General features: G+C 45.5%; 1 protein-coding gene across 1 annotated transcript in view; it reads left to right on the plus strand.

Annotated features, from left to right (window-relative positions):
• The first annotated feature begins 511 nt into the window (after positions 1–511).
• The window catches only part of LOC119167371 (kelch domain-containing protein 3-like), a 134,269-nt gene continuing 121,111 nt past the window's right edge, over positions 512–13,669 (plus strand). Inside the window, exon 1 of the mRNA XM_075866580.1 lies at positions 512–1,071. Within this exon, the coding sequence (XP_075722695.1) occupies positions 985–1,071 (87 nt within the window). The 5' untranslated portion in view covers positions 512–984. The remainder of the gene's footprint in view (positions 1,072–13,669) is intronic.

Raw genomic sequence — 13,669 nt, forward strand, 5'->3', positions numbered from 1 at the left:
GGAGACATGCGTTTACCTCGGACCGTTTTCTTGGTTGCTTTCTTTTTTTATGCCCGCCAGCGCCGTTCGCTACTTTATTCTTCCCTCTCTCGCTTAGCATCCCGTCAATGCGGCGCGTTCTCCACACGTTTGTGTACGCAACTGCGCCGCCAGAGCGGGAAACCAACCAAACGTGCAGTGCCCGTCAAAAAGAAAAAAACGAAACAAAGATCGTGGAGCGCTAGCGTTTCGATCTAATCTCACGCGTCGACTGCGAATAACTTTCGGGAAGCAGCGCCCTCTCCCCACCGGCGCAAGAAAAACACGGATCGCCGATTCGTTTCATGGAGCGCGCAAAGCGAGAGAGACGTTGTACGACCCGACCCTGACATCCTTGGGCGCTTTGCCGTTCGCGGCGTGGTGACTGGCTGCCGTGTGTGTGTGTGTGAAACGCCACCGCCGCTGCGCGCGCTTTCTTCTTTTCCCGGCTGTTTGTAAGAGACGCGTGCGAGAGGACTCGCCGGCTTTCTTTTTACGTTGCGCACGCGGCCGCGAGAGCACGCCTTCTTCTGGAAAAGCGTCGTCTGCTACGACCGGCCGCTAAAGTTCGTCTGCTACGACCGGCCGCTAAAGTTCGTCTGCTACGACCGGTCGCTAAAGTTCGTCTGCTACCAAAGTGGTTAACGTCTGACGCCCCGCCCGTAGAACCTTCGGCGTCGTTTCTCCAAGCTGCATTGCTCTTCACAAAGTGCTGTTACGCTGATTATTAGTTAGAGTAGCACGTAACTACACTATACTCAGCGACATCTTCGAGTTTGTGTGACCGGTTACCCTCGTGTGATGGTGTCGATTTTGCTGTGTGGTTGTGTGGTGCGGCTACAGTGATGTTTCAGCTTACACCACAATAGCCTTCTGTGCACCACTGTGAATTGCCTTCGCTGACGCTTCGTTTCGAATTCTGCTAGTTTCTCTCGTCTGGTCGCCTACGGTGACATCTACACGGTGATGGTTCCCGTGACAACGAAATTTACCGGCTGGCTGTGCCGCGTGTTCAAGAGGATAATCTGCCACGTTATCCGCGACTCTTCGCTGGTGAGTAAGCGATTCCTAGACTTCTCCACTTACTAGGGCCTCCTCAAAGCGACCGTATTGGTGTACATTGTTTCAGTCCTACAGTCCCTGGCGTGCTCATTATACCGTGAAGCGTAGTGCTTGTGTCCCTCAGATTTGCGTGTTTCTAGTTTATTATCGTATTAATTCTTTCTTACAGGAAACAAAACGTGGCGCTCAGTAGGAACCAATGAAACTTAAAAATAAGTGAATTTAACAGTGGTCTAATATTGCGAAAACCACAGCCAAGAGAAATTGCTTAGACGAGATACGTCAGCCGGCGTGACACTGACAGATACTGCACAACCAACGCGAATGAACACAAACAAAAAGATCTTAACTTAACGTTCCTCTACTATCAGATTTTTACACGTATCCAACGTTCCTCTACTATCAGATTTTTACACGTATCCAGTATTCGGCCTCACTCTTTACTATCTTACTCAAGTTTTTCATCTTTCTTGAATCACTGCTGTTCTTCGTAAAAAACAACAACAAGCGTTTGGGCCATTACAATTGATTAATCGACCCGCGAGCCGGCGCGAAGCATTGTTCGTTTACTTCGAAATATAGTAATATATAATAATATCTGAAGTTTCGCGTCTCGAAACCATCATAATATTATAATGGACTCCGGAAATTTTCGACCACCTGGTGTTCGTTAACGCACACTGACATGAAAGAATGCACGGACCTCTACCAATTCGTCTCCATCGAAATTCAACCGCAATCGAACCCGCAACCTTTGTGTCAGCAGCCAAGCCCGATAGCCACTGATGCACTGTGGTGGACTACTGCGATATACGATGTTGCGTATCAGAGCAGAAAAAAAAAATTCATTTTAAGACTCGCTGAAATGTTACGCTTCTGCGTGCGCATGAATTTTCGGGCAGAGAAAAAATCTACGATTTTTATCTACGATAAAAAAATCTATTAACAGGAATTATTCGGCACGTGGGCCTTCGAATTTTCTATACGAAGGTCTGCGTGAAGTACATTGTTGTTCGTGCTAATACGTTACGCCCTTCAGCCGACGATATCACACAACGCTAAAAAAAAAGGGGTGGGGGAGGGGGGGGGGGGGGCAGGGAAGGCACGAGTGCATCGCTGATTTGCTGTGTATTCAACGCCCGTCAAATGAGACAGTTATCATTGTGACTTCACCCTGGCGAGCACAACTCCTACGTTGACAGTGACACGCATGTACCGGTATAAGTGGGTTCAGGTCAATGGCTTCGTACGGAAGGTCTTACCACTAAATTTAAATAACTGTTGTTGTTTAACGTCCCCACAATTACCATGTGATTATGAACATTAGGTTAGTGCCCTCACTCAGTTAAAAAAAATCCGCATTGTGAATCGTTGAACTGCGTTTGAGATTGCATTCTTGAAAGGAAAGAATAAAATATAGGTGACACTTCCTGGACATTTTCTTTTCCCCTTTGTTCATTGGCAATGTTTTACTGAAGTGCTAAGCGTGCATTGTTTACGTATTACCAGCACCAACAATCAGGCACTCGGCAATAGAATTTCCTAGGCGTGAATAACAATAATTGCCGGTCGTTTACGTTCCAACACCGCGATATGAGTGGCGCACGCCGCAGTGGGTGACTCGGAATTTTCGGAACCTGGGGAAACTTAAATAGGCTTTTCTTGCGTATCGGGCCTCGTCAAAACGCAGTCGCCATGACCGGGACACGAAGCCACGACCTTAGCAATGCGATACCCTACATGCCAAGCTACTACGGTGGTTTTGTAGACGTGACGGCAGCACCTGCAGGAATCAGAACCGATACGCTTTAGACCTCTTGAACCGGGCCCGGCCGTGCATTCTTGGAATTGGCGCATATTTACGGATGCCGAGGAGAAGTTTTGGTGGCCCTCCTTGGTTACACTGTGTCGAATGCTTTCGTAGGTTCGCGGGTGAGATGAACTCAGGGCACTACCCAAGACAAGTTTGAGCGTGCCTACGCATTCTGCGAACCTTATTCTCACTTTTGAGAATAAGGTGGCAGTTCCACTGTCACTGTCTTGCCAGCAATGCTGAAAACGACACCAGGTGCCACCACTAAGTCAGGAATAGAAGGACAACGATTCGGAGGTCAAACTCCCGAACTTGTGCTGGCCCGTCACACCGGATTAGGAGACGGGAATTGGGCTGTCACGGTTCGGAGAAATGAGGATTCAGCAGGGGCTTTTGGAAAGTGGTAAACGATTTAAAGCACTCGGTACTCTACTATGGGAGAGCTGAAAGCCGTCCCTTCGAACACCAAAAGGTAGAGAAGTTCCTGTTTAGAAAAAGTTTATTCTTTCATGGGACGCAACAAACCTAAGAGACAAGCGTCTGTATAACAGGCACAATAACAAACAAAAGACAAAGCACAACATACACTACACATTTAAACTAAAGTGTCCAATTCCGTAGGATGTCCATAGTCCGTTGTACTAATAACCTTAAAGACCTTAGTATTTCTTGGGAACCCCTGACGGAAAAATTTACCAGAAACGACCAACCCCATTCGCAGCGCCCACCAATATTGCTCAAGGTTTCCGCGTTCATAGTTGTGCGATTGTCAATTTAAAAGCAATTATTGAGCATATCTGAGGTGCCACAACAACGCTTCGATGTTTTCTATGTCTGCCTTTATACTAGAAGAGGCACACACAAGCAACTCTAAGGACCGTAGCGCTCATCACGCTGCGCTTACAGTGCAACGCGATGCCCAAAAAGGTGTTTGCAACGCTTTGCTACGACGTCACGGTGGTGGCACCTGCCCGTCACTTTGCGTTCTACACCTTATCACCTTCAAGACTGGCGCGCATCTTTCTCTGCGGGCTGCAAGCCTTCGTTTTCGAAGATAACTGCCAGATGGCACTTGTGTCTAACGTGCCTAGATGCGCTCGTTCGCCTCCGCCACACACTCGAGGCACTCTTACGCAGCGCCTGCAGAATACCATTCACCGATTTTCTTGCGCAGAATATCAAATAAACGTTTTGTTCACTCTCTCCAGACGCAAGACTATCGCCTATCGACGACATTTACAGTGCAACATGTAGATTCGGGCCAACTTTTTTTTTCTCCTCCCCTTCAACATCTCTATCTTTGCCTCTTGATCCTGTGCTGACTTGTCCTCGTCCCCTGCGGCACGGTGCTTTTCACGCAAGGAATAGGGGCGCTGCAAACAGCTCAAGTTTACTTTTGGTTTACGGGCCGTCGACCAGTCCTGCCTCACTGGTCAGCTTCCCTCCATGACAGTGAGTGCCGGCATGCGCTGCTAGCTGACATACTCTCTCCCGGAAGTCGCTGCATCACAATCGAACCATGAAACATCCTTCGGTGCACATGTGTAAATCATCCCCCGCTGTAGCTTGTTTCTGTCTCGTTCAATGATGGTCATCTTTCAGGACTGATAATGTTGAGTGGTCATAATAACAAAACCACCTTTTCTTTTTATCTATTTGTGTGCAGTTTTTCAAGTTAGCAGCCACTCATCACTATCACTTTCTACCACGCCGCCAACGATAACTGTCTCGGAGAGGACACCTCAACACACACTTGATAAGAGATTAAAAGGTTGAGCTGTGGACTGTGTGCGGAATGTACACCACAAAAAAAGAGAAAGGTACTAAAAACTGGGTACCCAAGATAAAAATGTGACACGTTGCTGGTTGATTTTGCAACCACAGATTGATAGGAGTCTTTGTGTTCAACAGTTACAATATCTCAATAAAAGATATGTCGTGAACAGTTCGCAATGACTTATTTAAATGTTAGCGCCCACGTTTTGTAAGCTGTTTGATAAGTGTGATATCTGTGTATGGCCACATTTCTTTTCGATAGTAGAATTTCGTGTTACGTTCCAGCAGTAACATATATTACATTAAACGATATTGTTATAAATGGGCTCGACTAAAAACATATACATTGGTGGGGAGGGGGTCATATATACTTTATGCATGTTTGTGTGTGCGTTTTCGTGTGTATGCAAAGTTGCAAAATGAAAAAAAAAGAAAAAAATTCAAGCAGTGCTTGAACACCCCTCCTCACCTTTGCTTCTCTGAAATTAACAAATTCTTAATATATGAAGTTCAGAAATTTGCAACTATGCAAGAGAAATCATGGATGGATGGATGGATGAATATGGCTGTACCCTTTAGATCGGGCGGCGGCTAGCGCCACCAAGCCGTAATACTTAATGAACCCAAAACAATATTTATTTATTTATTTATTTTCTTAAAAAGTGAGTTTGAGGATTCGTACTTTGCAGTGAAGAGTTTAATTTAATTTTCACTCGTGCCTTGACTTTAGCCACCAATCAGATAACCTCCTTCTAGTTAGGTCTACCCGCTTGAAGTTTATTTTGCCCTCCCGGTCCCTAAACCCCAGTACTTTGAAAAACTCTGCGCCATCATCCTAAACTATAGGGTGAAGCCCTTTACAGAACATTATCAAGTGTTCGGCAGTTTCTTCTTCCTCTCCACACGCACTGCATACTGTGTCTACCCCTTCGTATTTGGCCCGATATGTCTTGGTTCGCAGTACTCCCGTCCTGGCCTCAAACAGTAGAGAAATACCCCGAGTATTATCTTAGATCCTTTCCTTGGCAATTTTCTGCTTAAAAGTTCGATAGATCTCTAGTGCGGACTTCTTAATCATGCCCATTCTCCACATGTCAGTCTCCGTTTCCTTCACTTTCTTCTTAACCGATAGTTCTTTTTGGTTTGGCCACCTGCTGTTTTCTAAGTATTTACCAGTCAACTTCCTGGTTCGCTTCCTCCATTTTGTATCCACATTCTTCATGTACAAGTAGCTGAAAACCTTCCTAGCCCAACGCTCTTCCCCCATTTCTCTCAATCGTTTCTCAAATCTTATCTTGCTGCTACCTTCCCTGCCCTCAAATGATGTCCATCCCATATCACCTTGTACTCCCTGATTTGGTGTATTCCCGTGAGCTCCTAAAGCAAGCCTACCTATTCCACGTTGCTTAATTTCTAATCTTGCTTGAACTTCTGATCTCATGCACAAGACCGCATTGCCAAACGTCAGCCCAGGAACCATGACCCCTTTCCATATTCCTCTCACAACATCATACCTATTGTAATTCCACAGTGCCCTATTTTTCATGACTGCTGCATTCCTGTTACCTTTAGTCGTCACGTATATTTCGTGTTCCCTCAGATACTCGGTCCCATTGCGGTTCGAACAACGCCTCCAGCGGTAATCGCTGAAATTGAAACTGGGGCTCAGGGGGCCTCCGAAGTTGTCAGTAGAAATTCTCGGAGGCCAGGTATTTTCGATGTTAATCTGCAATTGTCGCCACCCAGTGACCCCCAGAAAACATCTTGGGCGCGTGACGACACCGCCGCTGCGCATGCGCAGGATAATATCCTGAAAAAGGTCTATTGGAGGTCATGGGCAGAGGTTGTCGTGCTGTGATGGACCAAGATATTATGGCCAAAGCGCACTCCAGGCCCACCTTCGATAATGGCCAGGACAGGAAATACAGGGACAAGATGGGCAGTACAAGTGCCCATCGTTTCCTGTTCTTCGTGTCCACGCATTTCCTGTCATATGATTTGTAGTGTCTAGGCGCGAGATTAGCTGATGATGATAATGGTTACCATCAGTTGGTGATGTTCTCAAACAAAACTTTTCTCAATGGTATCATGAAGGTTGCGGTGTATCAAGAGGGGCCTTTGATAACCGCAACCTTCCTGATATCATTCAGAAAATTTTAGCTTTTTGAATAAGATAGAGATAGGGTGGGGTGCAAACACGGATATGAGAGAAAAGTGACGTCACAGACAGGTTCTGTGCGTGGGTAGCTGAAGATGGTTGCCGCCATGACTTTTTATCAGAATGGACAACAGATGGTCGTTCACTCCTCGCGTTCCTTAGCGCTCTCCCCAGTTACTCCTGGTTGGCAGGCCCGCGGTCGAGCAAAAGTTCACGCAGAACGTCAACTCGCTGGTACCTGAAGATGGCGAATCACAGTGACGTCATATGTAGTTATGATCGTGCTACGACCGCCGCGGAAATAATTACGGCATGGTCGACAATAACGTCGGTTATTATTTTTTTCTAAACCAGAACGCTTTACCTGGTCCTAAAAGCTCTTAAGCTTGCTTATAGTTCAGGCTTGTGCTTGGCCTCCCAAGTATTGATTAAGTGGTCTTCGACTGTTGGACGGGAACCAAGCACTTTGTTCAGTAAAAAAGGAAATTACTAGTAAAAAAATAATAGTAGTAGTTTTGATCGTGTCACCTGTCCTCTATTTAATTATACGGGAGCAGCCGTTGGACCCGTGTTAGCTAGCAGAGTTGCATGGTACACGTAACTCGTATAGTTTCCGCAATCCCTGCTCCTTCTTTGTAGACGGCGTCGTAAACGTGTGACGTTGTATACGTCAAGCCCCGCAACCGCGGAAATCGCATGTACTCGCGACGCTGACCGGCTTTCATCTTCGTTCGTTTCACGAGAAAGCCGAGCGTACGAGGAAGCGCCTGTCATTACCGAAGAGGCGTGTGAACATATTCGACGCTTTCGCAACTCGTTAGAGCCACGCGCTTGCAATGACGGGCGATGCCGGAGATATCCTCGCATTCGAGCCATTCAGACCATTTCATGCGAACGTTGCGCAACTCGTGAATGCGTCACGCGTTCACGAGGACCGGCAGAACTCTTTAAGTCGAGCCGTCGGGGTAGCAATAATGTGTGGGTTTACGGTGCCAAAACCAAGATATCATTACGAGAGGCGCCGTAGTGGAGGGACTTCGAAGTTTCGACCATCCAGTGTTCTTTGAAGTCCACTGACGTCGCATGGCACACGGGCATATCGAGCATATCGCATTAGTCGAAATTCGACCGCTGACCGGAATCGAACCCATAACTTTCGGGTAGCCATCGAAACAATGGACGTATGCATGATACTGACCTAGCTTGGCCCCGCCACAGTCGTCTAGTGGCTAAGGTACTCGGCTGCTGACCCGCACGTCGCGGGATGGAATCTCGGCTGCATTTTCGATGGAGGCAAAAATGCTGTAGGCCTGTGTTCTCATTCGGGCGCACGTTAAAGGGCCCCAGCTGGTCGAAATTTCCGGAGCCCTCCACGGCGCCGATTTCCACCACCTAGCACCACATTAGACAGATCTCAGGAGGTTGACTGGAGGCGACTTAAAACTAGAACATTTCCCAATCCGAAGCTCCTAAATCGCATCTACCCCGAACTATACCCAGATGACTCGTGTAAACTATGTAGCATGGGACGCGCCTCCCTAGAGCACATGTTATGGGAATGCACACAGATAAAGGACGCCAATGCAGTCTCCCCAGAACAGCTTGGGGCGCGGTGGAGGGCCGCGCTGATCAGCTCAGATCGCACGGATCAAATATGGGCCATCCAGCGGGCACGGGAGGCGGCTGAGAGACAGGGTCTCTCCACCGCCCCTGGTGCGGCTTAGGCCCACGCCTCAATCCGCTGGTTAAATAAAGTTTGCTCACTCACTCACTCCACTACGGTGTCTCTCATAACCATATGGGGTTTTCACGACACCGGAAAGAGGGAAACGGAAAAAAAGGTTTCGTCTTAACACTTTTATAGGTGTTCGTTCGTCTCCGCTGCATGCTCGAGGCGCTCTAACGCAGCGCCTCCGGAATACCAATCACCGAGTTTCTTGCGTAGAACATCAAATAAATGTTTTTTTCACTCTCTCCAGACGCTAGACTATCGTCTTTCGACGACTTTGCAGATTACATGCAGATACGGGCAAATTTATTTAAAGATTATAGTCTTTTTTTGGGTACTTCGATGCAAAAATTTTGGTCTGTCTGTACATTTGTCTGTTTGTCCGCCGTAACGATGCCCTAAATGGCTCCAAACGATATTTCATACGGCCAACCCCATCCGCAGCGCCCAACAATATTGCTTAAGTTTCAGTATTCATACTTGTGCGATTGTCAATTAAAAACAATTACTGCGCATATCTGATGCACCATAACAAGTCAATATTTTGTATATGTGTGTTTATACTTGACAAGTAATTCTAAGAACCTAGCGTTTATCACTCTGCGCCCAAAATGCAATGTGATCCTCAAAAAGGCAAGTGTTCTTAAAGCTTTGCTAAGACTACACGGTGGTGGCACCTGCCCGTCACTTTGCGTTCTACACCTTATAGTCTCCGAGACAGGCGCGCACGCCTTCCTCCGTTTCGAAAGATAACTGTCAGATAGCGCTCGTGTCAAACGTGCCACGATGCGCTCGTTCGCCTTCACTGCATGGATAGAGACTATCTAACGCGCGTCTGCAGAATACAATTCACCGATTTGCTCGCGCAGAACATCGAATAAACGTTTTGTTCACTCTCTGCAGGCGGAAGACTATCGTCTTTCGGTGACCTTTGCAGTGAAACATGCAGATACGGCGCCAATTTGTTTTACCAATTATCCGCTGGGGCGACGGCAGACTTTTTTTGGGGGGGGGGGGGGGGTGTTAAACATTTCTTTATGTATGCCTGTACATGCGTTAGTGCACGCACATTCAATAAGGAAAACATTTAACAGCCCCCCTTCCCCCCACTAGAGCCCATGTCACTACGCTCTATAGGAGACCCTTTTATAGGAGGCACTGGCTACGCCTGTGGTATGTTTCGCGGGATTCTCGCCTATATCTCAATATGTGCTCGTACTATCGCACTCACCTTTAATTATTAGATTACGCCGGGGCTTTATTAAATCCAGAAAATAGTGACGTCTGTGCACGTATTGGCTCACACGTACTATTAAGATGGGCAGACAGGCCGCAGAAGTAGAGGTGGAACCCTCATTTGAATCACAGTTCCTGAAAGCCTGCGTCTATTTATTTTCTAAAATTATCACACCCGAGACGTGTCGCTTGACGTCATACATCACCTTGGCTCCCTTGAGCACTCGCGTCGAGCAGCAGCTTTGATTATTTGCATTCTCAAAGCGCACCACTTGTAGGTCTTCCCTCTTTATGTTAGCCGACATGAGCGTTTTATAAAAAAATCATAAGGAAACAAAAAAAGTGAGGCGCCAAAGATAGATCTTGGAATAGCCTTAACTACCGCCTATTAATGCATCACAAATACGGCCGAGTTGAACGCTGACTGAAACTCAGGATAACGATGCAAATTAGGTTAAGAATATGCAGTGTGGGTGGCGTGAGCCACCTTCACAATTTCTCGACTTCTTAGCGGATGATACGGTCTCCTATAATTGACTAGTACGCGACATTACAACTTTTTCCGTCGAGTTTCTATCTTTAGTGCATCAATGTCGCGGTCGTGAGTCCTAGTTGTACTAGGGTCAAGCTGGCACGTTTGATGGCGATCAAGGCCGATGCAGATCAGACTTGTTTGTTAATCGCGATTAACGAGTTCGTCGCTGCTACACGGTGCAGCATGATCCGGATTTAGCTCGGCGAAAACGTCAGCCAAATCGCGATGCGCAGGTCGCGACACCGAAGCGCCAAGTTATGAAGAGAGAAGGGCAAAGAATTTGTCCTTCAAGGCAAGACAATGGCCACGCGAGAAAAAAAAAGGTAATGGTAATGACGCTGGGTGCTAGTGCCATTGGCACTGGGTACTATGGCCCCGTGTAAACGGCTCTCGCCCTGCATTATGAGTGACTTGAATGGAATTCCATTCAAGTCACTCATAATGCAGGGCGAGAACCGTAATAAAGATGCGTGAAAAGGAAAATATGATGATGACCAAATTAGCGACCGCAGTTCTCGACGGAAATAAAAAGAAAACAACTAAAGGGCGGAAAAAAGTGTGACGTTCACTGATGTGACGGGAAAGAAGACAATGAACGTCATGCACGCGCATTTTCGTGTTTCACTTATTTGTTCACCTTTCTTTTATTTATTTATTTATTTATTTATTTATTTATTTATTTATTTATTTATTTATTTATTTATTTATTTATTTATTTATTTATTTATTTATTTGTGAGTGAACCACCCTAGAAATGATGAGAAAGAGGAGGCGGAGGGGAAGGTGACTTATGAAGAATAATTTCATACGTAAGCAAAAACATAAACACAGTTTTCTACACTAGCTTACGTAAGTATAACGCTCGAGGTGATACGAGCGTACATATAAATAGTAAAACGCGACAGAACACAAGTGTACACCATCGTGCAGGCGTTTGGAGGAAACACGTGTGATTGCAAAACGCAGGAAATCACTCGGGTTGACACGCGCACATACGCAGGTGCACGATTAAAAGTGATGTGTAACCTTTGTGTGGCAACGACTAATTTCATGTTTACAAATGCGCCTCATTTATGCTAAACATTAGTGGAGGGATTCTTCGTTCTTAACTGCGAAACTGTTGTAGTTCGTCGTAATTTCAGCGGTGTCACAAGAAAAAAAAAAACACTGTGATTAACCGGATTGAACTCTCTTTGTGTTGTACTTCATAGTCGTGTTCTCCTTCGCTCCGAAAACGCGACGTAAATAGCCACTCGTATCACACTCGTGGCGCCTTCAGTGTAGATGTGGAAAACTTGTAGGTTATGAAATGCATTAGAGGCTGCATAGTGTCATGACAATGATGAAGAAGCCTTCATTGCATGTCTGTGGTGTTTCTTTAGAAGCCTTCCTTGAACTTCTTTCTTTTTACCAAGAAAACACTTTTGTTTCTTGGTGAGGGGACCTTTTGTCCAAAGATCAGGTGTGTGCGTAGGTCGTGCGTTGCTCCTATTGTTCGTGACATTGTTTTTGGGTTATATAGACAGTCAACCATAAGGTCATTTTGATAATCTGTGCAGTAGCGTTTCTCACTATGTTGATGACTTTGTTGTATTTTACAGTAGTGGCTTTCGCCGTGAGGGTCTTGATGAAATCTCCACGTTTCTGAGACAACATGGTATGGACCTCGCCTTTACGCACAAAGTTTTTTAAAACGAAGCAACTGCAGATTCTAGACCTAACCTTTGGGGATAATCATGTGTGCTGAAAGTACGACCCCAGGTCTGTTAAACTCATCCTAAATTTCAAACCTGCTCATTCTAAGGTCGCCAAAAGAGCCATTGCGAAGACCATCTTAAATGCGTCTTTGAAGAAATCGTGCGTGTACACATATAGCTGAATACGCTTTTCGTGATTGGGCGAATCGTTCAATGGACGCGGGTTACCTTGATGCTGTCAATTCATCTGTATGTGAGTGTATAGTTTGTGACGTCAAACATATAAAAAAGTAAATGCGATAATACCAACTCTGATGAAAAAAGAAGAAGAAGTGCAGTGTTTCCTCACGTTCACATAGAGTAGCGCACGGGCTTTATAACGTAGGTTGTATGGCGTTGATGCTTTATTCTTCTTCTGCGAAACATAAGATAGGTCGCATCTGCCCGATGATTGGCAATGCCCTGAAGAACAAGCAGGGCAAAAAATAGTGCATCCTTAATCATAAAAACAAGTACATTGCTTGTGTTAAGTGAGTTCTGTATTGATTGATACGCGGAGTTTAATGTCCCATAACCACCATATATGATTATGAGAGATGCCGTAGTGGAGGGCTTCAGAAATTTCGACCACTTGGGGTTTTTTTACGTGCACCAAAATCTCAGTACACGGGCCTACAACATTTCGCCTCCGTCAGAAATGAAGGGAGTTGTGTATGCCACTCCGTGATGATGCAGTGGGGAGTACGTTGGCAAACAAAGCGATGTGTCAATGTTCGGCTGAGAGAGCCTGACCTATCACTTCAAGAGGTTGTGCAACTTCATCTGGTGGTTCCGACTGCAGGTCATGTGGTTGTCGTCCTATCCCTTTAACTAAACCACCATTATTTTGAAACACGCGAATCAATAGATAAGGGAAATTGCTGAGGCTTATAATACATCGACTTAGAGGCTTAGATCAGTGGAGCATCCGTTTTTCTGAATGAGAAGTAATTTGATTACTTGTGTCGATCTTGATAATCTGTATTTACGACGCTGCAGGAATGTTTCCCGTGTCTTGCGCACGTCACGGTTTTTGTACACTTGCTATATATTTGTTTCACAATTAAATTTTCAGTAAAAGTCAGTTGAGAGTCAGCGCCGTATTTTTCTTTCTCTTGTGCTCCTTACCTATCTGTGTTTCTGGTGTTGTGCTGTAAACAAGTTCACGATGATTCCCAGCCGTGGAACTGGCTCAACTTACCGTCTTACCGCGATAGAGATTCTAGGGAAAAAAAGGGGGAAGAATGGGTTGGAGTGACGCAGTAACGGTCTCTCAAGCGGGGACACCACAACCGCGACACTTAGGCGGGATGGGGAAAAAAGGTAGAGGACGAATTAGAGTGAAGTAGCTGAGCTGAATGGGCGAATATTTATTTATTTATTTATTTATTTATTTATTTATTTATTTATTTATTTATTTATTTATTTATTTATTTATTTATTTATTTATAAAATACCGCGGACAAAAAAGTCCAAACAGGGTGAGCAAAATACTTAACAATAACAGGAAATGAGGTTGCAAAGTGTTTTTTACAGGATGGTTTTGGTTGTAAGACAGAAAAAAACAACAACTTGGTCATGATACAACTCTAAAGAAGTAAAAAAA

This window comes from Rhipicephalus microplus, chromosome 6, assembly GCF_043290135.1.
Source record: "Rhipicephalus microplus isolate Deutch F79 chromosome 6, USDA_Rmic, whole genome shotgun sequence".
Lineage (NCBI taxonomy): Eukaryota > Metazoa > Arthropoda > Arachnida > Ixodida > Ixodidae > Rhipicephalus > Rhipicephalus microplus.